Source organism: Vidua macroura, chromosome 6, assembly GCF_024509145.1.
Source record: "Vidua macroura isolate BioBank_ID:100142 chromosome 6, ASM2450914v1, whole genome shotgun sequence".
NCBI classification, from domain to species: domain Eukaryota; kingdom Metazoa; phylum Chordata; class Aves; order Passeriformes; family Viduidae; genus Vidua; species Vidua macroura.
In genome coordinates, this window is record NC_071576.1 from 33,886,839 (window position 1) to 33,899,178 (window position 12,340).

Sequence of the window (12,340 nt, forward strand, 5' to 3'; positions counted from 1 at the left end):
CTATTTGTCTTAACTTGGGTCTGAGTTACTTGTTTACATACTGGCTGGAAACAAGGGCCCAGAAGACATTTCTGTCCTGGTCAGCATATATGACACCCTAGACACCTTATCTTCTGTTAAATGCAGAACTAATTGGCATCTACCATCTGTACCTATTCTGATTAGGCATCAGGATAAATTGAGGCACTCCTAGGGGAGTAATTTATCTGACTGGCCTTTTTATGGTGCCTGTGGCAGTAGAGGGCTGGAGACTACTTGAACAGTGTCTAGCTCTAGGCAGGGCATGATCAAGACAAGCTTCTGGACTTTTGGGGCACCTTGTGGTTCCCCAGTGGTGTCTGAGGCCAGGGATGTGGAGGGTGAGATATGATAGCAATACGGATTTTCAGAAGCCCACATGCACACTCATGCCCTCTGACCAGTGTAAGAGAGCTTTTTCAGACAAGGAGAGTACTTCAGGCAGTGTAGAAATTTGGCCAATGTAGTTGAGTCATCAAGATAACATTTTTCTTTTTCTTTTCAACAGCTGTGTGGTGGAGGATGATGGCACACACTGTCATCTTGGCATTGCAGTATGGGTGAACATCTCTCAGAGGTTTTATGGGGTAATATCTGGATCTGGCTGAAGAGCATGGTGAGATGTCATGGTCAGACTGTCAGAGGTGCTTCTCATCCATTATGGGGCAAGAACTTCAGCTCCTTCTGTCCATTGAAACAAATATTTTCCCTTCTCCCTCTTTTTCTTGAATTGAAATCAGAGATGAGCTGTGAGTCCTCTTCCTTCAATTACTTTCACCCACTCCTACCAGCCTCTTCCTGACCTGGAAGCAGACCACTGTCCCTGCTTGGGAAAAGATCAGGAGCTTCACTAGGGAGGGTGAGTGTCCAGCCTAGGGGGGGGGGGGGGGGGGGGGGCAGAGGAAGGAGTCACTGGGTGGCAGCAAGTTCAGAGAAAACCACCCTAAGATGTCACACCTCCTTTACACTTTGCTTTGCCCATGCATGAGGAGCTCTCTGAAGAGTGATCTTTTGTGAAAAATCCCTGAAAAGTCGCTGAACTGGAGGTGCTCTTTCCTAGATGCAAGGTGGAGCTCAGCTGCTGGCTGGCTGGCTGTGGGCAAGCAGAGCTGCCTCTCTCCGAGCAAGTCTTCTCATCCCACCTCATCATCATAACATGCTACTCTTGTTTCTCTCTGGAGCATGACCTGCTTTAGCCCTTGAACTCTAATGCTAATTTTCTTCAAATGTTCTTAGCTAAACCCTGGATGAATTTATTCAAACAGTTTCCAGAGCCCAGACAGACCTTATGTTCATGTTTCAGATGGCACTTCCTTGCCTGGAGGCCACAAATATAGCAGACCTGATTTCTCAGATCAGAGTAGTGCTAAGAAAAAAACCTTTTGGTGTTTTCCAGATGTTTCATAGTTGAAAGCTGAGCCATGTTTTAAGTTAGATGGCTGCAAAAACATGCACTGTGTCTTGCTATAACTATAAAGCAGCCACGCTTTATTTTTCTGAAGACAAATCTGGATGATGCTTGTCTTTTCCCCTGCAATAATGATCATCTCATTTTTATCTGGGCAATTTGAAACACCATGTGTATTCTCCTAGATGATCTGACCTAAGCTATCAGCCAAAGATAAAACTGGCTTCTCAAGAACGCCTTTTTTTTAATATTCATGGCCTTAGGAGATCTCTTTTTATTGAAGGTGATGCTGGTTAGGGCCTTGGTGTTTATAAAAAAAATAAAGTTCTCAAACCCCACACAACATTATCCTTGTAGTTGATTATATTCCTCTTCTTGTTCTGTATCTTTATTATTCACCAAATACTTAGTTTATGCTTATGCTAAAAAACAGCCACCTGGGTTGTCATGAGGTTTCCACTGTACAAAGTTTATCACAAAATAAGAAAAGATTTAACATCTCTATGATGGAACTGAAAAAGAACGAATGTGGTGATAAGATCCCATAATTCTGCTGTGGGGTTTGAATAATCTTGATTTGTTTAGTTTATTATATTATGTTTCTCAGGTCACTTCTCTTAGGACATTTACTGAATTACTTGATGCTTTTGCAATGATCATTACTGAAGTATTTATTATCACTGTTGATGTTCATTGTATGTCTACTTTGCCAGTTGTGTGGTGTAGAGATCTCCATGCCAGACTGCTTTCGGTGTTCTTTTCTCTGATGGGCTCGTGCTAATGTCTGCATGCAGCATTGCAGCTTACGGTATAGCTATATCTGAATGGAACAATTTATATTGTCAGAGATCCCTGTAGAATATAAGGTTAGAAGTGTGCTGTGTTTTAAAAGAAATGTGGGATTCTGGAGCAAAGTTTGGTGGTCAGAGATTAAATCATTGAAGTTCTGGCTGCAGAAAATGGAACTTTCAGTACCAATAGCTTGGGCCTGCAAGCTAGTAATCCTACAGTGAGGTATCTGGGCCCTGGAGATAAAACATTGCTGCATTACTTTCAAAGCATGTGGAAGCTTGGTGCTGTGTAAGTACATGCTTTTTCTGCTGGAGCTGTGCTGAAGGTCCTGTCTCCTTCAGGTCAGCTAGCTCTAGTGCCCCAACCACCTCCTAACACTCTTCAGCTCAAATAGGTCCCAAAAGCTTAGGCAACATAAATAAAGGACCTCTGCAAATCTGGTTTGTCTGTGCTGAACTGGATCTGCTGGCATGGTGAGCTGCTCTGCCACCTGCTCAGAGGGTGGGTAACACAGCTTTTCTGGGCCCTTCACTGTGATTGTGTGTCACGATCTGCTTAGAGGAGCAGGGTGTCATGATGGTTCGTTAACCGATCCCAAAAGTGCAAAAAGGCAAACAGCAGGGGACCATCAGTTTAATCACAACAGATGCACCTTTATTTAGGTACCAACACCAAATGCGACAGAGGGGACAGAAAAAGGAAATAAAGAATAGAGAGAAAGGAGAGAAAGGGGGATATAGCTACCACCGTCGAGATGAGATCCTCAATGGTCCAGCCACATAGATTCGCCATCATCCGTGGGGGTGCACCGAAGTCTTCCCAAAAAGTTACAGTTTATATAGTCTTTAGCCAAAGTGAGTGGCATCTGGCCAGAAGGTGGGCAAGTTTGATGGGCCATTGTGAAAAGTCCCTTGCTCTGTGAAGCAGGTGCAGGCATGCAGGTACAAGCCACCGCTTGTCACAACCTGTTGGAATGCAGTGTTCTGTAGAAGCACAGCGAGTGCACCTACTAACAGTCACTTGGCAACCGTCGGCATCCACCTCGGCCAGGCCAGAACTCCTGTCAGGGGTCTTCAGGGTCCTTTCTACTGCTGATTCCTGCAGGGAGAGGGGAGTAGAAACAACTGCCCCTCAAGAGGAGAAAGACCTCTTGACCTGACGTCTGTCTGGGGCTCTGCTGAGGCTTGCCTACAGAGCACTCTGCCCATTTCTGAGACTTCCCTACATGCCACCCCTTGAGAGGCAATGCATGCTTGCATGGCAGCTTATAGGGTGTGCTAGTGGGGTGAGGAGGCAACACAGGAAGAAAATGAATGGCTGCAGTGGAAAAGGGAAGCAGCATGCTTGGAAAAGCAGGAGAAGGCAGTCTGTTTAGTTCAAGTCTTGGGGCAGAGGATTTTCTCCTGTTTCACACAAAAGTCTCCATTGCTCTTTGTGATTTGCTTTTCTGTAGTGAATCCCACCAAAAGGTGAGAAAAGACTAAGAAGGAATCAAACATAGTCTGGTATGATCTGCACAGTGGTGAAAGAGAAGACATTCCTCTTGGCTCTGCTGTCACATAGATATGAACTTATCTTACTTCCTGTGTTCCTCTTTTCTGATTTCTTGGTACAGCTCCTCTGCTTCTCTTCATGTCCCTCTGCAGCCCAAGCAGCTGCTGGATCCAAACCCACACAGGAGAGCAGATGCTCTTTTTCCAGTAAGACTGTGAAAGAGATTGAAAATAGTGGGAGCCCAGCTTCCACAGGATGTGGACTGGGGAGGTTAGATTAATGTTTTTGTTGATCCCTTGGAAGACTTTGGTTTTTAAATGTCTCAAACTTCCCCTTGCCACTGACTATGACTAGTCAGCCTGGGAAGCTGTGTGGGATTGACAGGCCATTGGGAAAAGTACCTAGGAGGATGTGAGATGCTTTCTAACATTTTCTACATCAGGCATACAGCGTGCTTTGCAGGGAGGTTGATGTGGAGCCGTGCTGCAGCCCTGGGAGGTGGTGGTCCTAGAAACAGCATTCTGCCCACAGAACGAGTCTGACGAATGAATTTTGTACTGTGCTCTACTTAAGGAAACAAGCAGCGTGCAGGTAAATCTCAAAGGGCAATTTAGTGGGGCAGGTTGCAATTACACTTCGAGGCATGTGGTCAGGACCAAAGTAGGGCAAAATGTTATTTAGAAGCCCTGATGACATTTTCCATAGTGTAATGCAAATACTCTGATCCCCTCATCGGGTGCCTTGGAAGCACCCACATTTTCTATCTACCCCCATTATCAGGTGCCTTGGAACCACCTTTGTTTTCTAAACATTTGTTTTTCCTGTAAGTTTCCTGCAGGTACCTCCTCCTGCTCTTGCAAACCTTAAAGCCATAGTTGCTCAGCAGCTGCCCTGTGCCTAAATGTCACTTGGTTTCACAAGCTGCATGCTCTGTTGTTTAAGCTGAGCTTTAGCAGTGCCCTGTAATGTGGAATTCTATCATCTTTGCCTCTCCACTGCCATGCTTGTCCTCCCGCAGGGCTTGAAAGAGCTCGAGGCTGTGGCACCGGCCCAGGTACGTGGTGTCACTGTTGCGTGTGGCAGCGATGGGAGCGGGGGCTTGGGCAGCTCCATTGTCAGCCCAAGAGTCTTGCTCTCGTCAACCACCACAGCTTCAGTGGGAGATGGGCTCATCTCCACGGAGTGGGTGCCTAGATCCCGTGTGCCATGGGCTGCCACATTGTATTCGCTGGCCGCCTGCCTTACGGGCACGACTATGGCAGTAGAGACACGAGTCCCCCCGGGCAGCGGTGCAGGAGGGCAGGCTGCTGCGCTGTCCGCGTCCCAGCAGCCATCCCCTGGGTCTGAGCCCGAGTCACCCGCTCCCCGCCACGGGGGCCCTGCCGCTCCGTCCCCGCTGCAGCTGCGGCGCCGAGCGCATCCCCGTCGGCAGCCGGCCCCGCTCTCCGCGCCGGCCAGGCCGGGAGGAGGAGGAGCAGGAGGAGGTGCGGAGCCCTCCGCCCCCTGCGGCGGAGCGGGCCAGGCGTTAGGACCCGGCGGCGGCGGCTGGGCGGTGCGGGGCCGGGGCCGGAGCCGGAGCCGGAGCGGTGAGGGGCGGGAGAGCCGCGCCGCCGCCGCCGCCGCCTCCTCCTCCTCCTCCTCGTCCTCCTCCTCCTCCTCTTCTTCCTCCCGCAGCCGCCCCTGCCCGTCGAGGCAGCGCTCCCAGGCTCCCCCGGGGCGCTCGGCATGAGGAGAATCAGGGCTAATGCCATCGCCATCCTGACCGTCGCCTGGATCTTGGGCACTTTCTACTACTTATGGCAGGACAACAAGCCCCGCTCGGCGGCTGCCGGCAGGTCCGCCGGAGGCGGTAGCGGCGGCGCCCGGAGCGGGCAGAGGGCGGCCGGCAGGCTGGAGCTGCGCCGGGAGGAGAGGACCATCCCCCTCATCGTGAGTGAGCGGCGGCCGCCAGCATCCCGTCCAGCCGCGGCGGGGAGGATGCTCGGGGAGGGAGCCGCCGCGGCGGGCGCGGGGTACGCCGGCGGAGGGTTGCGCTTTGCTTTCGGGTTGCTTTCTGTTTATTTTAGCATTCGTGCTTGTCACCATGGCAGCCGCTACAATCGGGAAGCAGGGTGGGCACTCTCGGGGGAATAGAGTAATGCCGTGGGTAAAGTGTTGCCGAGTTGTCTCCGCCGCTCTCAGCCCGGGCTCTGCCCTTGGCCGCGGAAAAAGGCGGGTGAAACAGCTGGAAGGTTTTTAGTTCGCGTTCAGAAGGTGTTCACATACAGATATGTGTATGCACACACGCATGTATGTGATCACAGTGCTTTCCCGTCAGGACCAGCTGAGAGCCATGACCTATCACAATCCCTTCCTCCGGCCAGCCGGGCTCCGAGCATCGGGCCGGGGGATGCGAGTGACTGTACAGCTGGTACCAACCTCTGCCTCGGCCCCCTCCGCTTGGCTGCCAAATGGGGGACCTGGGCCACTCGGGACTTTTGTCTCTTTTAAACCAGAGGCAGCAGTCTGAGTCGGGCTCAGGCTAGAGTTTGGGCAGGGAGATGGCGGTAGCCCCCAGGGCTCCGTTCCTAAACCGAGGAGTGATAGCAGTGCCCTGATGTGCTACTTAAGTTTTGTTGAAAGCCCCACATTCTGCCCTCCTTGGGTATCTGTGGGCTCAGTAGGGGGATAAAATTGAGCTCCTGACTTGAGGATGATGAGGACCTTCCTGCTCTGTCTGTGGGGGTGATTTGTCCTCCCTACAGCCTGTTTAATAGCATCAATAAAGCTCTCCCAACTCTAGGCAATAGCTTCATAAAAAATAAATCAGCCCCTGGAGCAAGAAGTGGCCCAGCAATACCATTCCCAGGAGTGATCCAGTTGAAGCTGTTGAAGCTGTTCGGGAACTGCACTGTGTGTCACTCTTTGGTTGCAAATCCATTTGTCAGCTGGTTACGCACACATGGAAGTGAACAAAAGCAGCAGCCCGGTCAGAGTCGAGCAGGGGCCAGGCGCCAGGGCTGCCCGCCTCCCTCCTTGGCTGGCACTGGGATTTTTTGGCCTGTGTCTTGCTTTTTTTCACTTGTAAAGCAAGGATGGGAAATGTGTATATAGGTGTTTGGGAAGCCCTGTGAATGTTTGGAAAATGCAGTCAGAGCAGTCCCAGCCCTCAGGCAGCAGGGTGGAAACTCTTCAGCTGAGCCCTTTGGCCATTGCTTGCAGCTGCTGAAACTCAAAAGTCAAGGCTGAAGCTCTTGGACAGAGCACTTCTGTTATTTGCTGCTCTCTAGGGCTGGGGGCTGCCAGCAGTTCAGGCTGCTCTGCTTTGGACCCTCTGTGGAGCAGGACTGTGGAAATTAGTATGGTGAGGAGCTCTGTGCGAGTGCTGCTATTGCTGTAGCTCTTTGGGTGCACCGGGAAATGCTCTTAGGCTGGCCAGGGCTGAGTTGAACAGAGGATTTGGAGCACTCCTGCTTTTTGGATTCCACCTTAGTGGCAGAAGAAGCTGCCTCTGAGCTTCTGATTTCTTGTGTGAGCTTGAACATGCTGGTTTAGCAGTTTTATTTCTCTGTTCCCCCGCTTATCCTTTCTGGTTTTTAATAGCATTTACTTTACTCCCTCTCAGAGGGCTTTTGAGGTTACATGAATCCATATCGTCTGCCAAGCACCTTAAAATCCTCATGAGGAGGATGCTGTGGTAGTGCCACACGTGATTATACTGCTGCTGTTTGTGGGGGGCAGTATGTGCTCATGGCTAACCACAAAGCCTCTCCTTACAAGATACATCACCATGCAACAGCCACTCCAAATCTGGTCCTGCTCTCAAAACCATGTAAATCATTCCAGCACTGCTTTATGCCTGAAATCCCTTAGCAGAGAAAAATAATCATCCTTTGCATTTAAGTCCCTCTGTAATTCGGGTCCCAGGATGTGCCAGCCCTCCCAGCAGGGCTCTCAGTAGCAGCTGAGATGAAGGAGGACCCTCTCCTTATGCACCTGCTAGTGGGGCATGGTGGAAATTTCACATCCTGACCTGCCATGATATATTTGGATAGAGAAGGAAACAGGAAGGGTTTGTGGTGTTTGGACTTTCCCTCATGCACGCAGGTTTCCCAAGGGTTTGGTGGGTGGCCGTGAGAGCAAGGTGGTAAAATTCAGTGTGTGTACTCATGTAACTATGCAGTGCTATGGCTGTGGGGAGTGTGTGTGATGTGCACAACGAGCTGTTCCAGCCTTGGCCTCTGCCTGCGCTGCTGGGGCAGAAGCAGGGAAGAGACTGCGTGTGGGCACAGGGCAGGAAGGTTGGTGGAGGTCTGGGGACAGCGCTGTCCCTCAGGGTGTGGCATCTAGCAGGGTCTGAGCAGCGGGTTTCGTGGTCTGAGCTGCGTGTGTGAGCCTGAGGGCTGGTCAGGCCAGGGCAGTAGCTGTGCCGATGGTCCACAGCATGTGGCCAGCTTTGGTCCCCAGCACAGCCCACTACCTTCTCCCAGCCAGCACAGGAAATGTGCCAGTTCTATTGCCCACTGGAAAAATAACAAATCTAGAGAAGCAGCTGTCCTTTGGCAGCACAGAGCCCTCAACCCCGAGTTCATTCCCCGCAAAGTCAGATTATTTGACTTAATGTATGATGGCGGTCATGTATAAGGGGAGGCGTGCTAGTGCTCTGTGTGCTTCTCTATCCCTTGGCTTTCTGCAGAGCCATTGAGACAAGCTGCCCATTTTGATCCAGCTTCTGGTTTCCTCTGCTCTGCATGAGTGATGATGTTGGAGTTCAAGTTTGGGCTCATCTGCAAATAAGGGTGACTCGTGACTTATGGGTCTCTGGAAAAATATTTTTTCAATTTTCTAAAATTGGCTGCTTTTCTGTCTGGGAAAAAGAAAAAAATCTTTCCTTTGGATGAGTGAGTCCAAGAGTTCTGCTCTTGCATCTATGCTATGACATTTCAAATCCTGGGCAAGTGAAAGTGTATTGCATGGGTTTAAAAACTGAAGTGCTTTCCGGGCTTGTGTTTTTCTTCTTTATTCTCTCTTAATGTGAAGAATAAAAATCATCTCAGGTAAACACTGTAGTCAAAAGCAAGTCTCACTTGAAACTGTTTTTTATTTGTTGACATCATATTTATTAGTGCACCTTTGAACTTAAACTCTGGATGTCTGATTCCTGGAGTCAGCAGGGAAATCTTTGAATATTTAAGCTGGGGCACAGAGCTATCAGAGATCAGTGTCCCAGAAACAGCTTGTGCATTAATAGTGATCCTACAGATATCTGCTTTATAGATAGAAATCTTGACATGTGGCATCTCTGCAATAGGCTCTTCACAGATGCTCTACAGATGCTTGAAATGAAAATTCAGATATTGGCAAATGGCAGGGCTCACTTGGTGACACGACGAGTTGTGTATGCTGCTCTCATGCATGCTTCTCCTTCCACTTACCACAGAGGGTATAAACACAAGCGAGTACCACACTCCTAGAAATGCATTTTTTCTCTGGAGCACAGCATAGTTTCATATCAATTAGATCAATTAGAAGGAGCCCTAAGACCTCTGACAGTTAGCTTGTGTGTTTTTGGAAGATGAGCTTCCTCCCTGGACTCTTTTCTGTCTCTTCTAGGCAAAAGGTTGTTTCCTGTCTCCAGGAAATTTCCAAAGGCCAGAAGCTGTGCTATGTGTCTTTAGAATGGCTTTGGCATCATTCCTGCACTGTGTACAGGTGGTTAACTTTTCACCATGTGCTGCATATCTGCTTTAGTATGGCACTGATGAGCAGAGCCCAGGGCTCTGTTCTTCCCTGTCTAAGTACTGCAGCATGGGAAGCTTGCCCAGCTCACTTGTGTCCCAGTGAAGAGAGCGAGGCCATTGCTGCAGCGTGGGCAAAGCTTGTTAGTGAGAGAGATAGTTGGTAGGCAGCTTTGAAAGAGACATTTTTCTGTTGGCTGACTGTGAGCTGAGGGTGGGAGTATTTTCTCCTATTCCCTAGTCAAAAGCAGGATGTGAGGCTGCCCACAGGGTTCTCCAGCTTGCTGACTTCTCTGGGGTGGCAGGGAAGCAGCAACATGCTTGGGAGTAGGAGATAAAAGTATCATTTTTTAAATGCTCTGAATTGTGTTAGGCTGATGCCCTGTTGCTCTTTGGAGCAGGTATGATGCCTCTTATCGTTGTCAATTGCTCTTCGGATTTTGGTATGTTGTCTCTTGTCTTCGTCCTGCCAACTTTTGTGACCTGTGTAACTGCTCTGTGAGCCCACTGGAGCCGGTTTGTCCGTGGAGAGGCCCTGCAGTGTAATGCTGGCTCAGGTTGCCTGAGCTCAGCCCTCCTGTCTGCTCCCTACCTCTGTGTTCAGCCATGTAAAATGAGCATTGAGGAGATGAGATCAAGGCATCCTTTTTCCTTGTAGCTAAGAGTTTCTAAACCGAACTGTGTGTCACTTGCCTGTGGTGAGACAGCAAGCAGGAGACTCCACTGGGATGCTTGGCTCAGAACAGGTGGTGTGTGTAGGCAAAGAACAAGTTGGCGAGGAAAGATGTCAATTGTTTAATTCCCACATCTTGTTTAGCCAGAAAATAGGCAGTGGCTGGGCTTTACCTGCTTCTCTGAATTGCCAAACTGGCACATTTAGCCATGCTTGTATTTTCCACCAAGTAAGACCACCTTGATGCATGCTCTTCAGACCCTGTTAGCAGCACGCTCTGCTGCTTTTGTTTTGTGTTGCCTTTGGCTCCTGGGTATCTGAACCCCACAGAGCAGGTGCTGGCTGATGTTCACCACGTGTTCATGAATGATTTTATTCTCATCCCTTCATAATTTCCTCTGTGAGCAGCTTTCAGAGGATGCTGTTTTCCTCAAAACTGGGATAAGGTGCAACTTTCACGATTTGCTAAATGATACCACTTTTCCGGGACCTGTGTCCCATGAGGCTCCTGCATGTGTGCCTCCCTGGAGGCAGGTCTTGTAGCCTCAGGTATGTAACTCCAGAAACTGAGGTGGATCCTAAATAAATAGAGAAACCCAACAAACACAGCAAGAGGAGGATCAGCACTATTTTCTTGCATTGGCATATTGTCAGGCTTATTTTCATGACCTGCTGTGCTATGGAGAGAAAAGGCCTAATTTTTAATGAGGTGCCACCGTTCATCTTAGCAGCTTCCTTACCATTTTACTCATAGCAGGTTGGTCCCTCTTGAGTCTCCTGCCTTTTGGGGCAAGGATCACGCATATGGCTCTGTACGTTTCTTTCTGCTCTTATGCTGAGTGTCTGTGTTTGAGCTTGCACACATGTGGACAGAGCACAGGAGGCTCTGTGGTCTCCCCAGGGCTGTGATGCTGTCTGTAAGCCAGACCACCATGGCTGCAGCAGCAGCACACCTTGAGGCCAGGAAGGTATGGTGAGCAAACCAGCGAAGTTGCCACATTCGACAGCTCACAAAATGCTCTTGTTTTCTTAAAACATCTTCCTTTCAAATTAAAGGAAAAGTGAAGGAAACTTCATTTCTCTGTCCTACCATCCTGCAAAGCAGCTCCGCTCCCTGTGGCTCTGCAGATATCTGGGGTGCTGGGAATGAGATGGAAAAGAAGCTGCCAGTTGCTGGGTTTGTCTCTGTTATTCAGCCTGGCCCATTCCACTGCCAAAATCCAGCACCTGCCGAGCTCTTCCCAGCACCTGTATGGCCTCTGCTCTTCCCAGTTTGTATTAGGGTGGGGACACAGCCCTTAATGCTCTGGGTTTTGTGACAGCCATTCATGCTGCGGCCAGACCCTTGCAGCACTGATTTTTTTTTTTAAATTTATTTTTTTTTAATTTTTTATTTTTTTATCTCTGTGGCATCTCTCTTATGGCACATGGGCCCTATGCCAGCTCCCTGGGAAAGGATGGCTTGGTAACTTTTTCTCTAAGGGTATTACTGCAGGAGGAAGATTCAGTGACAGCTTGACGGTGTAATATTTTATTTACAGTGTTTATGTTTTAAAAATGTGGGAATGGCTGCTGTTTGCCTAAATGGCAGAAAATGATTTTATATTTAATTTGTCCCAGTGGCCCTTATGATGCATTAAAAATAAAATAAAAATGAAAGAAATTATTCACAATAGTAATGTTAATAAAATCCAGTTGACAGCACTGGTCTTAATTGTTAATCAAGATGTTGCTGGAGCTGCAGTGAGGTAGCCGGGGCTTGGGGAACATGGTGGTCTGGGCAGCCTGGGAGAGTGTGTAGAAGTGAGGGGAGGACCAGTGCAGTGCTCCTGAACATGATTTATTTTACTAGAGCCTTTTCATTAAAGCAGTGGGTGAAGCAGCTGCAAGTTTTAGCGAGCTGAAGCATTCTTTAGTATGCAGCTGCTTCCTCAGTATTATCTTTGCATATACAAAACTGTCTTAAGATTTTAAACCTAAAAATTTAGTGGTGTTGCTGGAAACAGAAAGCTTTGCTAGATATCTTAGGTTGCTGTTTGCCATGGTGGAACTTGGTCCAGACACTTCATCCCAAGGCAGGCAGGTTGAGAGTCACTTAAAAGGCAAGGGGAGAAGATGTTTTGTTTCAGTGGCACTGAACTGGGACCACCCATTTTGGAGCACTGAATACTGACTTAATTATTCCTGTTAGAAAAGCGCGCAGAGCACAAAGGCAATGAAACAAACAGGAAAATGTGC

The 12,340-nt window shown here is 48.9% G+C and overlaps 1 protein-coding gene across 4 annotated transcripts in view; it reads left to right on the top strand.

Moving 5' to 3' along the window:
- Positions 1 to 4,157: 4,157 nt before the first annotated feature.
- GALNT16 (polypeptide N-acetylgalactosaminyltransferase 16) overlaps positions 4,158 to 12,340 on the top strand; it is a 76,396-nt gene continuing 68,213 nt past the window's right edge. The window contains exons 1-2 of one of the 4 annotated variants that reach the window (XM_053979808.1): positions 4,158 to 4,303; positions 5,387 to 5,641. In XM_053979808.1, the coding sequence (XP_053835783.1) occupies positions 5,438 to 5,641 (204 nt within the window). In that variant the 5' untranslated portion in view covers positions 4,158 to 4,303; positions 5,387 to 5,437. Of the gene's footprint in view, positions 4,304 to 4,734; positions 4,767 to 5,386; positions 5,642 to 12,340 lie in introns of those variants that run through there. The other 3 variants (XM_053979809.1, XM_053979810.1, XM_053979812.1) reach the window with 3 other exon arrangements.